Genomic DNA, 19,333 nt, shown 5'->3' with positions numbered 1-19,333 from the left:
TACTGAAACAAATTTCCGTAACATCTGTGGGTTTTTTTTTCTTGACGAACATTGGCTAAATATAATGTAACTGTGAGACATAATTTGATATAGTTGAGAAAACCTATAGAAAGTTGAAATGGAACATTTTGTGTCTTTTCCGCTGGAAGTGTTTGAAATTAAGGCTAGGATTCGTCCCAACGTGTTCAGGATAGTAGGCGTTAACCCTAAAATAAAACGTGAAAACCATGTATTACAAGTATAACGAGTGTTACTTTGCATTGAATTGCTAAAACTATTTCAATGCATCAGGTCGAGTTGTCTAGCGGTTAGCACAACACTCTGTCCAACGATAAACCAGGGGGTCGAGACCCACCAGGAGGTTTTTTCTAGCTGTAAATAGCGTAGATTGAGCTAATTTCTGATCGGAAATAAAATAAGAAATAAAAAAATTCCCGCGTTATTTGAACATTTCACAGAGAAATTTTGGCCAGATGTAGATTAGAAAATAAGTATTTCTCTTCAGAAATAAAGCATTTGTTCAGCACGGGTAGAAACGTTTCTTTCATCAATAAATCTTACAAGAAAGCTTCAATTGAAACACGAAATTTCGAAACAAAATTTTTTTGAGTTTTCATTTATCGAAAAAAAGCTTGAAACACGAAATTTCGAAACAAAAAATTTTTGAATTTTCATTTATGGAAAAAATGCTTATCATACAATTTCATCGATGGAAAAAATGCTTATCATACAATTTCATATATGAAAAAAATGCTTATTTGCCTATTTTCATACATACACTTTTATTCTATGAAAATGTATGAAGAGTACGATAAGCATTTTTTCATATATGAAAATTGTATGATAAGCATTTTTTGTCAAGCCGGGGTGCATGCTAAGCTGCACGCATGCAAATCGTTACATCTTTAACATGCTAGCATTTTTTTCAATTTTTTCTTCAACTAATTGACAATTAAGTTCCTTGTCTAGATGAGATCCGTCTGCTTGTTATTCATTGTAAATTTTTCTGCGCCTTACATTAAAATGTCTTTTTACTGCCCGTACCAACAAAAGCCTCTAATCTGGATAGATATTTTATATTGATGACCTAAACACATTTTCTGTGTTTTCTGTGCAAAATCTATTTGCTTCTCATCTAAAGTTAGAAAGGTACGTTTTCTGGGGAAAAAACAGAAAGCAGTTCACTGATCCAACCGCAACGTGAAAACCATGTATTACAAGTATAACGAGTGTTACTTTGCATTGAATTGCTAAAACTATTTCAATGCATCAGGTCGTGTTGTCTAGCGGTTAGCACAACCCTCTGTCCAACGATAAACCAGGGGGTCGAGACCCACCAGGAGGTTTTTTCTAGCTGTAAATAGCGTAGATTGAGCTAATTTCTGATCGGAAATAAAATAAGAAATAAAAAAATTCCCGCGTTATTTGAACATTTCACAGAGAAATTTTGGCCAGATGTAGATTAGAAAATAAGTATTTCTCTTCAGAAATAAAGCATTTGTTCAGCACGGGTAGAAACGTTTCTTTCATCAATAAATCTTACAAGAAAGCTTCAATTGAAACACGAAATTTCGAAACAAAATTTTTTTGAGTTTTCATTTATCGAAAAAAAGCTTGAAACACGAAATTTCGAAACAAAAAATTTTTGAATTTTCATTTATGGAAAAAATGCTTATCATACAATTTCATCGATGGAAAAAATGCTTATCATACAATTTCATATATGAAAAAAATGCTTATTTGCCTATTTTCATACATACACTTTTATTCTATGAAATTGTATGAAGAGTACGATAAGCATTTTTTCATATATGAAAATTGTATGATAAGCATTTTTTGTCAAGCCGGGGTGCATGCTAAGCTGCACGCATGCAAATCGTTACATCTTTAACATGCTAGCATTTTTTTCAATTTTTTCTTCAACTAATTGACAATTAAGTTCCTTGTCTAGATGAGATCCGTCTGCTTGTTATTCATTGTAAATTTTTCTGCGCCTTACATTAAAATGTCTTTTTACTGCCCGTACCAACAAAAGCCTCTAATCTGGATAGATATTTTATATTGATGACCTAAACAAATTTTCTGTGTTTTCTGTGCAAAATCTATTTGCTTCTCATCTAAAGTTAGAAAGGTACGTTTTCTGGGGAAAAAACAGAAAGCAGTTCACTGATCCAACCGCAACGTGAAAACCATGTATTACAAGTATAACGAGTGTTACTTTGCATTGAATTGCTAAAACTATTTCAATGCATCAGGTCGTGTTGTCTAGCGGTTAGCACAACCCTCTGTCCAACGATAAACCAGGGGGTCGAGACCCACCAGGAGGTTTTTTCTAGCTGTAAATAGCGTAGATTGAGCTAATTTCTGATCGGAAATAAAATAAGAAATAAAAAAATTCCCGCGTTATTTGAACATTTCACAGAGAAATTTTGGCCAGATGTAGATTAGAAAATAAGTATTTCTCTTCAGAAATAAAGCATTTGTTCAGCACGGGTAGAAACGTTTCTTTCATCAATAAATCTTACAAGAAAGCTTCAATTGAAACACGAAATTTCGAAACAAAATTTTTTTGAGTTTTCATTTATCGAAAAAAAGCTTGAAACACGAAATTTCGAAACAAAAAATTTTTGAATTTTCATTTATGGAAAAAATGCTTATCATACAATTTCATCGATGGAAAAAATGCTTATCATACAATTTCATATATGAAAAAAATGCTTATTTGCCTATTTTCATACATACACTTTTATTCTATGAAATTGTATGACGAGTACGATAAGCATTTTTTCATATATGAAAATTGTATGATAAGCATTTTTTGTCAAGCCGGGGTGCATGCTAAGCTGCGCGCATGCAAATCGTTACATCTTTAACATGCTAGCATTTTTTTCAATTTTTTCTTCAACTAATTGACAATTAAGTTCCTTGTCTAGATGAGATCCGTCTGCTTGTTATTCATTGTAAATTTTTCTGCGCCTTACATTAAAATGTCTTTTTACTGCCCGTACCAACAAAAGCCTCTAATCTGGATAGATATTTTATATTGATGACCTAAACTCATTTTCTGTGTTTTCTGTGCAAAATCTATTTGCTTCTCATCTAAAGTTAGAAAGGTACGTTTTCTGGGGAAAAAACAGAAAGCAGTTCACTGATCCAACCGCAACGTGAAAACCATGTATTACAAGTATAACGAGTGTTACTTTGCATTGAATTGCTAAAACTATTTCAATGCATCAGGTCGTGTTGTCTAGCGGTTAGCAAAACCCTCTGTCCAACGATAAACCAGGGGGTCGAAACCCACCAGGAGGTTTTTTCTAGCTATAAATAGCGAAGATTTAGCTAATTTTTGATCGGAAATAATATAAGAAATAAAAAATTCCCGCGTTATTTGAACATTTCACAGAGAAATTTTGGCCAGATGTAGATTAGAAAATAAGTATTTCTCTTCAGAAATAAAGCATTTGTTCAGCACGGGTAGAAACGTTTCTTTCATCAATAAATCTTACAAGAAAGCTTCAATTGAAACACGAAATTTCGAAACAAAATTTTTTTGAGTTTTCATTTATCGAAAAAAAGCTTGAAACACGAAATTTCGAAACAAAAAATTTTTGAATTTTCATTTATGGAAAAAATGCTTATCATACAATTTCATCGATGGAAAAAATGCTTATCATACAATTTCATATATGAAAAAAATGCTTATTTGCCTATTTTCATACATACACTTTTATTCTATGAAATTGTATGAAGAGTACGATAAGCATTTTTTCATATATGAAAATTGTATGATAAGCATTTTTTGTCAAGCCGGGGTGCATGCTAAGCTGCGCGCATGCAAATCGTAACATCTTTAACATGCTAGCATTTTTTTCAATTTTTTCTTCAACTAATTGACAATTAAGTTCCTTGTCTAGATGAGATCCGTCTGCTTGTTATTCATTGTAAATTTTTTTGCGCCTTACATTAAAATGTCTTTTTACTGCCCGTACCAACAAAAGCCTCTAATCTGGATAGATATTTTATATTGTTGACCTAAACTCATTTTCTGTGTTTTCTGTGCAAAATCTATTTGCTTCTCATCTAAAGTTAGAAAGGTACGTTTTCTGGGGAAAAAACAGAAAGCAGTTCACTGATCCAACCGCAACGTGAAAACCATGTATTACAAGTATAACGAGTGTTACTTTGCATTGAATTGCTAAAACTATTTCAATGCATCAGGTCGTGTTGTCTAGCGGTTAGCACAACCCTCTGTCCAACGATAAACCAGGGGGTCGAAACCCACCAGGAGGTTTTTTCTAGCTATAAATAGCGAAGATTTAGCTAATTTTTGATCGGAAATAATATAAGAAATAAAAAAATTCCCGCGTTATTTGAACATTTCACAGAGAAATTTTGGCCAGATGTAGATTAGAAAATAAGTATTTCTCTTCAGAAATAAAGCATTTGTTCAGCACGGGTAGAAACGTTTCTTTCATCAATAAATCTTACAAGAAAGCTTCAATTTTTTTAAGTGCTAAAGCTTATGGCTTTAATTAAATAAGTATGCTTCCGTTTCGCGCTGATCTGTTTTGCCTTGCCTTTAGTTTCCTTTTTAGTGCGGAAAATGACGTGAAAAATGATGCGTAACAATATTCCTTCATAAATAAACGGATATTCTTTACTAAAAAAAACGTCTTCGTAACTACAACAAAAATTGAGATACGCGTTAAACGTTAGTTTTAACCAAAACAGTCAGCAATATGAGCAATTAAGCTTCATAATCTAGTTTTGGCATATAGATGAAAATCTTCGTAATATATCTTCAAGCCTCAATTCAAATGGTTTACAATAAACGTTGAAGCTCCAGCATATTAAGTTTATCGCCGTCTTCTTGAATTTATTATACATAAAAAAATGCGTCTTCAACTTCCTCAGATACCAAAACCTCAGACCGATGAGGAAAGAACAAAGGAAGGAAAAATGGCCGAAGTCAATGTTGTGGACGAAAAGAGAGCCGAAACATGGGTGACGGACGAAAACAAGACCAGTGTCGAATCAGGAATATGGAAGAAGATTGGGGCGAAGGCGTGGAGTGTGTTTTTGATGAGTTCTGCAATATATGGAATGGTATTTGTCATTTTTGGCCACCTTGCCATCCCAGGGAAAGGTAACTCAGTGCTCTATGCACCGACTAGGCTTCGTTCCTTGAACCGTAACTTGAACCAGGGGGTTAACTGCCTCCTTTAAATAAAGAGTTAATTATATTTCAGAGAAAAAGTGAGAAAAAGGGAGCGGAGTCGCGGGTAGGAGCAAGGACAACATTGATACGTTTTAATTCAAAGTTTGATATGAAACGACTCACTTCATTTAATACTGTGAACCACAGCTGATAATCTGCCATTGTATAGGGTGCAAGTACTTTCTAATTCTTCTATTGATAAAAATCAATAGAATTCAAAAAGTTTTATAGACATGGTGAATATTAAAGATACTAACCTTCATGGTATTCTTCGAAATTATGATCCCATAACCCAAATGTATATTTTTTGTCCCATCACCAAGACCTTCAACGCAGAAGAATCCCGACCCTTTCTCCTCCCACACGAATTTGTTCAACCTATAGAAATCCCCATTTTAGAATTCATCCACAACACTAAATTCAATCACAAATTATACAATCTAATCCAAAACACACCTTATGAGTTTGCAGTTGGCACTGAAGAACTAACCACCATTAAAGCACTTCAATTGCTTTGGCCACTGCTTCAAACTAAAAATATCATCCGCATCCTAGCTAAATTACTAACAACTTCAGATCTCATCCACGACATCTTCCCCCACGGTTTCTTCCCTGACGACTAACAGGTAAGTATGAACTATACATATTATTAACTAGTTATTGAAATTAGGAACTAACCATTCTTTATTCATGTCTTCTTTAGAATTTTAGCCTTCATCCAACGATCATCTGAAAAATTCACAAAAGAAAAAAAAAATTAAAAACTTCTTCAAACTGTTTAAAACTCTATTAGTTTTTTGCACCAAATAATTAAATAAAAATAATACCAATGCAATAATTTAATTTATAAATTTTTTCCCAAATGCAGTAAATCTAATAATGATGAAAATTTGTAACTTAATTTTCCCCAACAACTAGCAGTAAAATTGAAATTCTATGTAGTAAATTAATAAGAAGCAAATGCAGTACTAACCTTTTGATATTTTCATTCATTCGCACAAAGATTCTATCCACACTCGCACAGCTCGCCCACGAAGAATTGTTTAAATAATGAATTTCAGTTTCAAGCTTTCACACTCAACAACTCTAACACACGATAACAAGTTTCAAACTTTCCTTTAACCCGGTTGGAAAGGAATTATATACTAAACAAAACTAACCAATGCAGCTTACTAAACACCACAACACATAGCATAACAGCATGACTAAGAAAAGGAAACCAACGGTACCCAAACCGGATTAACCCAGTTTAAAACTGGATAATTTATTCTTTTGAAGACTATTATAAAGTCTAAGAAAGAAATAATAAAACACAAAAAAGTCGAAAGACAAACCCATACCACAAACAATTTGATTTTTGAAAAAAGGACACAACCAACAAAACATAAGAAAAACCACAACAAACCCAACATAAAACGTTGTCACATAACAGGACCTCTCACAAAAACCGCATGCAATCATACTCCCACTCCTGGCCTAACCCACCAGAAGAGGACGTCCTGAGCATGCTCTATAGCCGGCCTAACCCACCGTGCTACATCCAGGCTTTGTGACCACACTCCTATTTGTAATAAGAGCTACTCAAGGGTGAGTAACTCTTCAAAATAACTGAACTAAAACAAAAAGCTTTTGTGAAAACAACTAACCAAAATCATAATTAAAAAACATTAAACTAATAAAAGTTTTATAAAATGTAAATTATATTATGCAATATATAGATCAGCATACAACACCAAAGACGAACATCCAAAGACAAAATGAACCCACTACACTCGAAAAAGAATGGCCAACCACAATCAATATGCCGCCCACAATCACAACTCAAAGGATTTAGAGTACGACTTGACTTCGCAGAAAAGTACTTCATTGAACTAGACCAATGACCACCTCGATGTTCAAGTATACGTACAGATCCGAGTAACCAGGCATCCCCTCCACGCACAATCTCCACGCCATTTCCAGACAAGATCAAAACACAAAGAAGTTCTCATCAATGAAACAGAAAAACCTGACATAGCCAACCATTCTGAAATCAGATTTGAGTTTGTTGCGAAAACCCAGTCGTTGTCATGAGATGACACAACGATCGAACCTGGAACTTCTCTAACAAGAGAACCCAGAAGAAATATGATGTTCACCAAACACCAACGTCCATCATCCATCCTTTGAATTACAGAAAGACTATTCTAAAAAAACTCTGCAAAACCCGGATGGGTGGAACCTGATCTAAACTACATTTTATGATTGGATAAATTAGATATTTTACCAATGTAAAGTATTTAATATTAACCAATCATGATCCATCTGACTAACAATCCACTTATTTGTAAGTGCTGAAATTACTTGTAATTTCAGCACCAGAGAGATTTGAATTTAACTTAGAAATTAGTTGACTCTCCAAGAAGACTTCAGCAACCGCAATAAACCAGTATACCCTAGATCTATTGAGCCTAGCAGAGACTAGTTAAACAACCTGAGACTAGATAGTATAAGAGTAAGATTAGGATCGGTATTAGACTAAGAAGTTGCACGAATCTATCCGGCCGAAAATAAGATAGCGTGACGAGCAGACGGTGTACCCTATCCAAAATTACTCTATGAGTTATACACTTCGGTCATAACTCAGCTGGCCAGTTAGCGCAAATGATGGAACAAAGAAGGACAACAAAACTATAAAAAGTCTCTCTGGGAACAAATGGACAATATGATGATGAATCGGATGACAAGTGGGTGGGGAAGACCGAGTAACTGTAGTCCAATCTTCAGAGCCAATAGCAGACTAAAATCATTTGAAATCTGTGGCGATTCACCAGGTTGACGAGTGTTTGGGTATATGGAAAACATAGTGTGGTAACACAAGCAAACGGGAAAAGCACGGGATAAATTATCAAAACTTGCATCAAAGAAAACGGAGTTAGAGTGCTACTACTGAAACAAATTTCCGTAACATCTGTGGGTTTTTTTTTTCTTGACGAACATTGGCTAAATATAATGTAACTGTGAGACATAATTTGATATAGTTGAGAAAACCTATAGAAAGTTGAAATGGAACATTTTGTGTCTTTTCCGCTGGAAGTGTTTGAAATTAAGGCTAGGATTCGTCCCAACGTGTTCAGGATAGTAGGCGTTAACCCTAAAATAAAACGTGAAAACCATGTATTACAAGTATAACGAGTGTTACTTTGCATTGAATTGCTAAAACTATTTCAATGCATCAGGTCGAGTTGTCTAGCGGTTAGCACAACACTCTGTCCAACGATAAACCAGGGGGTCGAGACCCACCAGGAGGTTTTTTCTAGCTGTAAATAGCGTAGATTGAGCTAATTTCTGATCGGAAATAAAATAAGAAATAAAAAAATTCCCGCGTTAATTGAACATTTCACAGAGAAATTTTGGCCAGATGTAGATTAGAAAATAAGTATTTCTCTTCAGAAATAAAGCATTTGTTCAGCACGGGTAGAAACGTTTCTTTCATCAATAAATCTTACAAGAAAGCTTCAATTGAAACACGAAATTTCGAAACAAAATTTTTTTGAGTTTTCATTTATCGAAAAAAAAGCTTGAAACACGAAATTTCGAAACAAAAAATTTTTGAATTTTCATTTATGGAAAAAATGCTTATCATACAATTTCATCGATGGAAAAAATGCTTATCATACAATTTCATATATGAAAAAAATGCTTATTTGCCTATTTTCATACATACACTTTTATTCTATGAAATTGTATGAAGAGTACGATAAGCATTTTTTCATATATGAAAATTGTATGATAAGCATTTTTTGTCAAGCCGGGGTGCATGCTAAGCTGCACGCATGCAAATCGTTACATCTTTAACATGCTAGCATTTTTTTCAATTTTTTCTTCAACTAATTGACAATTAAGTTCCTTGTCTAGATGAGATCCGTCTGCTTGTTATTCATTGTAAATTTTTCTGCGCCTTACATTAAAATGTCTTTTTACTGCCCGTACCAACAAAAGCCTCTAATCTGGATACAGCACCAGAGAGATTTGAATTTAACTTAGAAATTAGTTGACTCTCCAAGAAGACTTCAGCAACCGCAATAAACCAGTATACCCTAGATCTATTGAGCCTAGCAGAGACTAGTTAAACAACCTGAGACTAGATAGTATAAGAGTAAGATTAGGATCGGTATTAGACTAAGAAGTTGCACGAATCTATCCGGCCGAAAATAAGATAGCGTGACGAGCAGACGGTGTACCCTATCCGAAATTACTCTATGAGTTACACTTCGGTCCTAACTCATCTGGTGCGACCATAAGTCTCGAACAAGACCTTACTAGATTAGAATTAACCAAAAATAGATTAGAAATTAGACAAAAACATTTACAAAATGTTATACGACAATAATTTAATTGAAATGTCTCTCCGACTCAATAGATCAGAGCCAATATTCCGAACCATAATAGAACTACCCGGAATTGCAAGAAGACCTCGAACCAGAGACGACATACGACAAAGTAGAAACTTACCATATAGTTATATGATAGTTCGGCAAAAGCCAACACAAACTTTTGTATTTAGAATACTACTAGCAATGAATTTAGATTTTCATTTGCAAACATAAAATCTTGAAGTCAATCTTCAAAATCATTTCAGGCGCTAAACAAAATTATTAATATACAATAACGATTGAAAAAAAAAGATCTCAGATCGTTTTCCTAAATTCTGCAGTAATATACAAAACATGTTTGAAAAATATTTATTGAAAAATCAAAATAAAAATTAGTAGCATGACAATAAATGGTTAGTAACTATAAATCATCCTGTTGTTCCAGCTTCATCACCTAAACATAACAGCATTCATAAGCTCACTAATATCATAAAAACACTAAATCTTTTCTCTACACAAATTTAAATCATTTTAAACTTAAATTCACTTAAATTTAAAATCAGATCATCAAGGCTCATCCTTGGATCTTAAATCATTTTCTATTTAATTAAATTTAAAACTTGATCATCAAGGCCTCTCCTTGGATCAAAAAGAACAATTTTGTTCTCCCCCACCCACTTAGCTAGTGTCTAACGACCTCAAACGTCGATTCACTGTCCAACCCTTTCTAAAAACCCAGGACTAACAGAAATTTTTGAACAAAACTAATCATTCAAATTAGGATAAACAGTGAAGAACTTCGGTTATTCATCCTTCACTTGATCCCCCCTCTTACCAGACCCAGGATAAATCTTAGACTTAGTAAGTTTAAAATAGTATCTAACGAACTACTCGCGTTCTAATTATACCTGAACCTTGTGGATCGATTTACTATTCTCCAACCCTGAACACAATCACTTGCACTAGCAGTATTAAAAATACCCTACGCAGGATATTTACTATCGGGAAATAGATCAAATTTTTTAGACTATGAAGGAAACATTTTATGGTTTTATACTTGTACCAAAAAAGTATCACCACTATACGTTTTTGAAGACAAACGATGCTATAAAAGAATCCCTATCTTTTATAAGAACAAAGTACATTTCGTTGACACACTTTCAAGAAGAACCTATTTCTGGGATACCGCAGTCCCATTTGGATCAGAAAATAGCCACAATGTAGTACAACTAAACCCTGATGAAGATAAATATTACCTTCTCACCCCATATCCCACATTAATGCAATCACTCAAAAAATTTTCACCAGAAAGCATTCGCGCTATCGCTCGAAACCCAAATATAGACTTACAATCAATAGGAATATACTCAAAATCAGAGATATTCAACATCACATTAGAACACAACAATTCCAAGAATTATTAACACAAATGGACACAATACAAAGACAATCAATTGACCAAAACTTACGCAAACTTGCCGAAACCGCAGGATTTGCAGACATCTATACGCAAGACTATAGCGGATATTTTAAAGACATTAAAGATTATATATATCTAAACGGTGAAAAATACCGTCCCCAAGATATATCACCTATCAATATTTTTAGCTTTGTCACACTCAAGAATGAAATTCTTGATTTTCTAGGATGGCCCTACTACATCTTAGAAAAACTGACTATTTTATACGCAATGTTTAACTTTATTGGATTTCTTTTTTCACTCTTAAAAGGAATCTATAACACATGTGCTATACACACAAGTCAATAGACAAGCAAGTGTAGCACGCATACTATTTGCAGGATTTTTTGGAATTTTTTCTACATCAATAAACAAAATTCTTTTAGATGCACAAATAAAAGAATACAACACAAAAATAGCAACAAGACAGAACGCATACGACGAAGAACATAACAATGTAGACACAACGCCAACAGCACCACAGTTACCACCCCTACCACATAACCATCGATTATCCCTAGTCCCACGTAATTTTCGAAACTTGGCAATAACACATAATCCAAATTTTAGACCAACCATATCACAAAGTCCCATCCAACATATAATGACACGCCACTCACAAGATGAAAATACTTATGAACAAATTATAGAACAACCCCATACCACCGCTTTTCAGTCTCAAAATAATAATTTTTTTAGCCCACGATGAGCCGACAACTTGGATCCCTACACCGTTCAAATTCCCACCCAACCAACCTCACTACTCCAATTACAATAATACCACTTTTTGCTTTCCCGCCACCCGATTTCCCAACCAATAATGTAACATCAGGCATGAATTCCGATACTAATTCACACATCTCAGTTTTATATTGCACATCACAACTCAATAACCCGAATATTGAAACCCCCGATGAATTTGCCGACTCTGAACCATCTCCATCCAATAATTTTCACACCAACCCCTCAATTTTTTCCCACCCCCCTTTTCAACCAATGCTACCAAATAATCCCGTCCCCACCAATTCTACAGCCTCTTATGCTTCCCAAGTCACTCCAACCTATTCTTCACATCCTTCAGACCGATCATCCAATTCTCCAGATACCCCCCAAATCTCCCCAGAACTAGATAATTTTATTACATTACAACAACAACCCTACCACCTTGATACCCCCACCATAAACCAAATTTCATCCACAATAGATTCATCCAACCCTCCTACCCCTACACCCTATTCAATTTATACCGAATCATTAGCACCATCATCCACATCTACTGAATCTTCACTCAGCACTAATAGAGCTTACCGCACTTTTAAAAGAAAGTTCCCCAATCATCCTTTCCCAGCAAAACCAGGAACAGCCCGTGAATATATAACTCACCCAAATCACACTAATACAAAAGAATTTTTAGCTATCACCTTACCCTCATTTCCACAATACACCTTAAACACCCCTCACGACACTAACGAAACACGTAACTTTGTAGACGAACACGTTTTAATGCCTACCCTTCCTTGGACCTCATATTATCATTTTACTAATCCCCTTTGCTTACCTTTATCTAACACTCACATCGATATAGAACGAAATAAGGACATGCTATATCGACTCACTACACCACTAACACCTAGACAATTTACTTACATCGGATATAAAAAATCACTAAAAACATACACTGCACCCCGAGCTAACGAATATACGCTAGAATATTACGATCATAACATCATCAGAACTAACCAAGATCAATTCTTAGACGACGATCGCTTCGTTAACCCACAAATCACAGAAAAATTTTTCATTAAAACACCATATGTATTTACACTCAATATCTTTGACCGCAAATTTGACCACATCATTTCAGAAGCACTAACAGACACACAAGCTTACGAAAGTTTTAAAGAACGCTTCCAAATATTTTCACTAACCTTTCATTTCCTTGCACCACATGAAAGAGATTTGCACTGCTCACACGATATTATGTTGCGCACTAAACAAACTCACACATATACATATTATCGTTTTATCCAAAATCACTTCGACCTACACACCCCCTCCAGACAACCACACCACCGTTTTCAATTCATCAATTCCAAATACACCTCACCATTCTTTCTTAACTTCACATATTGCATTAAAGATACTAACCTTCATGGTATTCTTCGAAATTATGATCCCATAACCCAAATGTATATTTTTTGTCCCATCACCAAGACCTTCAACGCAGAAGAATCCCGACCCTTTCTCCTCCCACACGAATTTGTTCAACCTATAGAAATCCCCATTTTAGAATTCATCCACAACACTAAATTCAATCACAAATTATACAATCTAATCCAAAACACACCTTATGAGTTTGCAGTTGGCACTGAAGAACTAACCACCATTAAAGCACTTCAATTGCTTTGGCCACTGCTTCAAACTAAAAATATCATCCGCATCCTAGCTAAATTACTAACAACTTCAGATCTCATCCACGACATCTTCCCCCACGGTTTCTTCCCCGACGACTAACAGGTAAGTATGAACTATACATATTATTAACTAGTCATTGAAATTAGGAACTAACCATTCTTTATTCATGTCTTCTTTAGAATTTTAGCCTTCATCCAACGATCATCTGAAAAATTCACAAAAGAAAAAAAAAATTAAAAACTTCTTCAAACTGTTTAAAACTCTATTAATTTTTTGCACCAAATAATTAAATAAAAATAATACCAATGCAATAATTTAATTTATAAATTTTTTCCCAAATGCAGTAAATCTAAGAATGATGAAAATTTGTAACTTAATTTTCCCCAACAACTAGCAGTAAAATTGAAATTCTATGTAGTAAATTAATAAGAAGCAAATGCAGTACTAACCTTTTGATATTTTCATTCATTCGCACAAAGATTCTATCCACACTCGCACAGCTCGCCCACGAAGAATTGTTTAAATAATGAATTTCAGTTTCAAGCTTTCACACTCAACAACTCTAACACACGATAACAAGTTTCAAACTTTCCTTTAACCCGGTTGGAAAGGAATTATATACTAAACAAAACTAACCAATGCAGCTTACTAAACACCACAACACATAGCATAACAGCATGACTAAGAAAAGGAAACCAACGGTACCCAAACCGGATTAACCCAGTTTAAAACTGGATAATTTATTCTTTTGAAGACTATTATAAAGTCTGAGAAAGAAATAATAAAACACAAAAAAGTCGAAAGACAAACCCATACCACAAACAATTTGATTTTTGAAAAAAGGACACAACCAACAAAACATAAGAAAAACCACAACAAACCCAACATAAAACGTTGTCACATAACAGGACCTCTCACAAAAACCGCATGCAATCATACTCCCACTCCTGGCCTAACCCACCAGAAGAGGACGTCCTGAGCATGCTCTATAGCCGGCCTAACCCACCGTGCTACATCCACGCTTTGTGACCACACTCCTATTTTTAATAAGAGCTACTCAAGGGTGAGTAACTCTTCAAAATAACTGAACTAAAACAAAAAGCTTTTGTGAAAACAACTAACCAAAATCATAATTAAAAAACATTAAACTAATAAAAGTTTTATAAAATGTAAATTATATTATGCAATATATAGATCAGCATACAACACCAAAGACGAACATCCAAAGACAAAATGAACCCACTACACTCGAAAAAGAATGGCCAACCACAATCAATATGCCGCCCACAATCACAACTCAAAGGATTTAGAGTACGACTTGACTTCGCAGAAAAGTACTTCATTGAACTAGACCAATGACCACCTCGATGTTCAAGTATACGTACAGATCCGAGTAACCAGGCATCCCCTCCACGCACAATCTCCACGCCATTTCCAGACAAGATCAAAACACAAAGAAGTTCTCATCAATGAAACAGAAAAACCTGACATAGCCAACCATTCTGAAATCAGATTTGAGTTTGTTGCGAAAACCCAGTCGTTGTCATGAGATGACACAACGATCGAACCTGGAACTTCTCTAACAAGAGAACCCAGAAGAAATATGATGTTCACCAAACACCAACGTCCATCATCCATCCTTTGAATTACAGAAAGACTATTCTAAAAAAACTCTGCAAAACCCGGATGGGTGGAACCTGATCTAAACTACATTTTATGATTGGATAAATTAGATATTTTACCAATGTAAAGTATTTAATATTAACCAATCATGATCCATCTGACTAACAATCCACTTATTTGTAAGTGCTGAAATTACTTGTAATTTCAGCACCAGAGAGATTTGAATTTAACTTAGAAATTAGTTGACTCTCCAAGAAGACTTCAGCAACCGCAATAAACCAGTATACCCTAGATCTATTGAGCCTAGCAGAGACTAGTTAAACAACCTGAGACTAGATAGTATAAGAGTAAGATTAGGATCGGTATTAGACTAAGAAGTTGTACGAATCTATCCGGCCGAAAATAAGATAGCGTGACGAGCAGACGGTGTACCCTATCCAAAATTACTCTATGAGTTATACACTTCGGTCATAACTCAGCTGGCCAGTTAGCGCAAATGATGGAACAAAGAAGGACAACAAAACTATAAAAAGTCTCTCTGGGAACAAATGGACAATATGATGATGAATCGGATGACAAGTGGGTGGGGAAGACCGAGTAACTGTAGTCCAATCTTCAGAGCCAATAGCAGACTAAAATCATTTGAAATCTGTGGCGATTCACCAGGTTGACGAGTGTTTGGGTATATGGAAAACATAGTGTGGTAACACAAGCAAACGGGAAAAGCACGGGATAAATTATCAAAACTTGCATCAAAGAAAACGGAGTTAGAGTGCTACTACTGAAACAAATTTCCGTAACATCTGTGGGTTTTTTTTTCTTGACGAACATTGGCTAAATATAATGTAACTGTGAGACATAATTTGATATAGTTGAGAAAACCTATAGAAAGTTGAAATGGAACATTTTGTGTCTTTTCCGCTGGAAGTGTTTGAAATTAAGGCTAGGATTCGTCCCAACGTGTTCAGGATAGTAGGCGTTAACCCTAAAATAAAACGTGAAAACCATGTATTACAAGTATAACGAGTGTTACTTTGCATTGAATTGCTAAAACTATTTCAATGCATCAGGTCGAGTTGTCTAGCGGTTAGCACAACACTCTGTCCAACGATAAACCAGGGGGTCGAGACCCACCAGGAGGTTTTTTCTAGCTGTAAATAGCGTAGATTGAGCTAATTTCTGATCGGAAATAAAATAAGAAATAAAAAAATTCCCGCGTTATTTGAACATTTCACAGAGAAATTTTGGCCAGATGTAGATTAGAAAATAAGTATTTCTCTTCAGAAATAAAGCATTTGTTCAGCACGGGTAGAAACGTTTCTTTCATCAATAAATCTTACAAGAAAGCTTCAATTGAAACACGAAATTTCGAAACAAAATTTTTTTGAGTTTTCATTTATCGAAAAAAAAGCTTGAAACACGAAATTTCGAAACAAAAAATTTTTGAATTTTCATTTATGGAAAAAATGCTTATCATACAATTTCATCGATGGAAAAAATGCTTATCATACAATTTCATATATGAAAAAAATGCTTATTTGCCTATTTTCATACATACACTTTTATTCTATGAAATTGTATGAAGAGTACGATAAGCATTTTTTCATATATGAAAATTGTATGATAAGCATTTTTTGTCAAGCCGGGGTGCATGCTAAGCTGCACGCATGCAAATCGTTACATCTTTAACATGCTAGCATTTTTTTCAATTTTTTCTTCAACTAATTGACAATTAAGTTCCTTGTCTAGATGAGATCCGTCTGCTTGTTATTCATTGTAAATTTTTCTGCGCCTTACATTAAAATGTCTTTTTACTGCCCGTACCAACAAAAGCCTCTAATCTGGATAGATATTTTATATTGATGACCTAAACTCATTTTCTGTGTTTTCTGTGCAAAATCTATTTGCTTCTCATCTAAAGTTAGAAAGGTACGTTTTCTGGGGAAAAAACAGAAAGCAGTTCACTGATCCAACCGCAACGTGAAAACCATGTATTACAAGTATAACGAGTGTTACTTTGCATTGAATTGCTAAAACTATTTCAATGCATCAGGTCGTGTTGTCTAGCGGTTAGCACAACCCTCTGTCCAACGATAAACCAGGGGGTCGAAACCCACCAGGAGGTTTTTTCTAGCTATAAATAGCGAAGATTTAGCTAATTTTTGATCGGAAATAATATAAGAAATAAAAAAATTCCCGCGTTATTTGAACATTTCACAGAGAAATTTTGGCCAGATGTAGATTAGAAAATAAGTATTTCTCTTCATTCATCAATAAATCTTACAAGAAAGCTTCAATTTTTTTAAGTGCTAAAGCTTATGGCTTTAATTAATTAAGTATGCTTCCGTTTCGCGCTGATCTGTTTTGCCTTGCCTTTAGTTTCCTTTTTAGTGCGGAAAATGACGTGAAAAATGATGCGTAACAATATTCCTTCATAAATAAACGGATATTCTTTACTAAAAAAACGTCTTCGTAACTACAACAAAAATTGAGATACGCGTTAAACGTTAGTTTTAACCAAAACAGTCAGCAATATGAGCAATTAAGCTTCATAATCTAGTTTTGGCATATAGATGAAAATCTTCGTAATATATCTTCAAGCCTCAATTCAAATGGTTTACAATAAACGTTGAAGCTCCAGCATATTAAGTTTATCGCCGTCTTCTTGAGTTTATTATACATAAAAAAATGCGTCTTCAACTTCCTCAGATACCAAAACCTCAGACCGATGAGGAAAGAACAAAGGAAGGAAAAATGGCCGAAGTCAATGTTGTGGACGAAAAGAGAGCCGAAACATGGGTGACGGACGAAAACAAGACCAGTGTCGAATCAGGAATATGGAAGAAGATTGGGGCGAAGGCGTGGAGTGTGTTTTTGATGAGTTCTGCAATATATGGAATGCTATTTGTCATTTTTGGCCACCTTGCCATCCCAGGGAAAGGTAACTCAGTGCTCTATGCACCGACTAGGCTTCGTTCCTTGAACCGTAACTTGAACCAGGGGGTTAACTGCCTCCTTTAAATAAAGAGTTAATTATATTTCAGAGAAAAAGTGAGAAAAAGGGAGCGGAGTCGCGGGTAGGAGCAAGGACAACATTGATACGTTTTAATTCAAAGTTTGATATGACGACTCACTTCATTTAATACTGTGAACCACAGCTGATAATCTGCCATTGTATAGGGTGCAAGTACTTTCTAATTCTTCTATTGATAAAAATCAATAGAATTCAAAAAGTTTTATAGACATGGTGAATGTTTTGAATGTTGCAGGCATGTTGAAACAGTTTGAACGTTTTACAGGCTTTCAAATGTTTTATAGACATGGTGAATGTTTTGAATGTTGCAGGCATGTTGAAACAGTTTGAACGTTTTGCAGGCTTTCAAATGTTTTATAGACATGGTGAATGTTTTGAATGTTGCAGGCATGTTGAAACAGTTTGAACGATTTACAGGCTTTCAAATGTTTTATAGACATGGTGAATGTTTTGAATGTTGCAGGCATGTTGAAACAGTTTGAACCTTTTACAGGCTTTCAAATGTTTTATAGACATGGTGAATGTTTTGAATGTTGCAGGCATGTTGAAACAGTTTGAACGTGTTACAGGCTTTCAAACGTTTTATAGACATGGCGAATGTTTTGAATGTGCAGGCATGTTGAAACAGTTTGAACCTTTTACAGGCTTTCAAATGTTTTATAGACATGGTGAATGTTTTGAATGTTGCAGGCATGTTGAAACAGTTTGAACCTTTTACAGGCTTTCAATAGTTTTATAGACTTGGTGAATGTTTTGAATATTGCAGGCATGTTGAAACAGTTTGACCGTTTTACAGGCTTTCGAAATGTTTTATAGACATGGTGAATATACTGAATGTTGCAGGCATTTTGAAACAGTTTGAACTTTTTACAGGCTTTCAAATGTTTTATAGACATGGTGAATGTTTTGAATGTTGCAGGCATGTTGAAACAGTTTGAACCTTTTACAAGCTTTCAAATGTTTTATAGACATGGTGAATGTTTTGAATGTTGCAGGCATGTTGAAACAGTTTGAACGTGTTACAGGCTTTCAAACGTTTTATAGACATGGCGAATGTTTTGAATGTGCAGGCATGCTGAAACAGTTTGAAACTTTTACAGGCTTTCAAATGTTTTATAGACATGGTGAATGTTTTGAATGTTGCAGGCTTGTTGAAACAGTTTGAACCTTTTACAGGCTTTCAAAAGTTTTATAGGCTTGGTGAATGTTTTGAAAATTGCAGGCATGTT

General features: G+C 34.8%; 3 protein-coding genes across 6 annotated transcripts in view; all 3 read left to right on the top strand.

Moving 5' to 3' along the window:
* LOC134845466 (glycogen debranching enzyme-like) overlaps positions 1-19,333 on the top strand; it is a 643,946-nt gene that overhangs the window by 96,922 nt on the left and 527,691 nt on the right. The window lies entirely within an intron of this gene.
* LOC134845467 (serine/threonine-protein phosphatase 2A 65 kDa regulatory subunit A alpha isoform-like) overlaps positions 1-19,333 on the top strand; it is a 525,354-nt gene that overhangs the window by 58,864 nt on the left and 447,157 nt on the right. The window lies entirely within an intron of this gene.
* LOC134845721 (sodium/hydrogen exchanger 9B2-like) overlaps positions 17,455-19,333 on the top strand; it is a 28,529-nt gene continuing 26,650 nt past the window's right edge. For both annotated transcript variants that reach the window (XM_063862780.1, XM_063862779.1), the window contains exon 1: positions 17,455-18,011. In XM_063862780.1, the coding sequence (XP_063718850.1) occupies positions 17,759-18,011 (253 nt within the window). In that variant the 5' untranslated portion in view covers positions 17,455-17,758. The remainder of the gene's footprint in view (positions 18,012-19,333) is intronic.

Source organism: Symsagittifera roscoffensis, chromosome 5, assembly GCF_963678635.1.
Source record: "Symsagittifera roscoffensis chromosome 5, txSymRosc1.1, whole genome shotgun sequence".
In the NCBI taxonomy this organism is placed as follows: Eukaryota; Metazoa; Xenacoelomorpha; order Acoela; family Convolutidae; genus Symsagittifera; species Symsagittifera roscoffensis.
The sequence above is the reverse complement of the archived record's forward strand: the minus strand, read 5'-3'. Positions and strand labels throughout refer to the sequence as shown.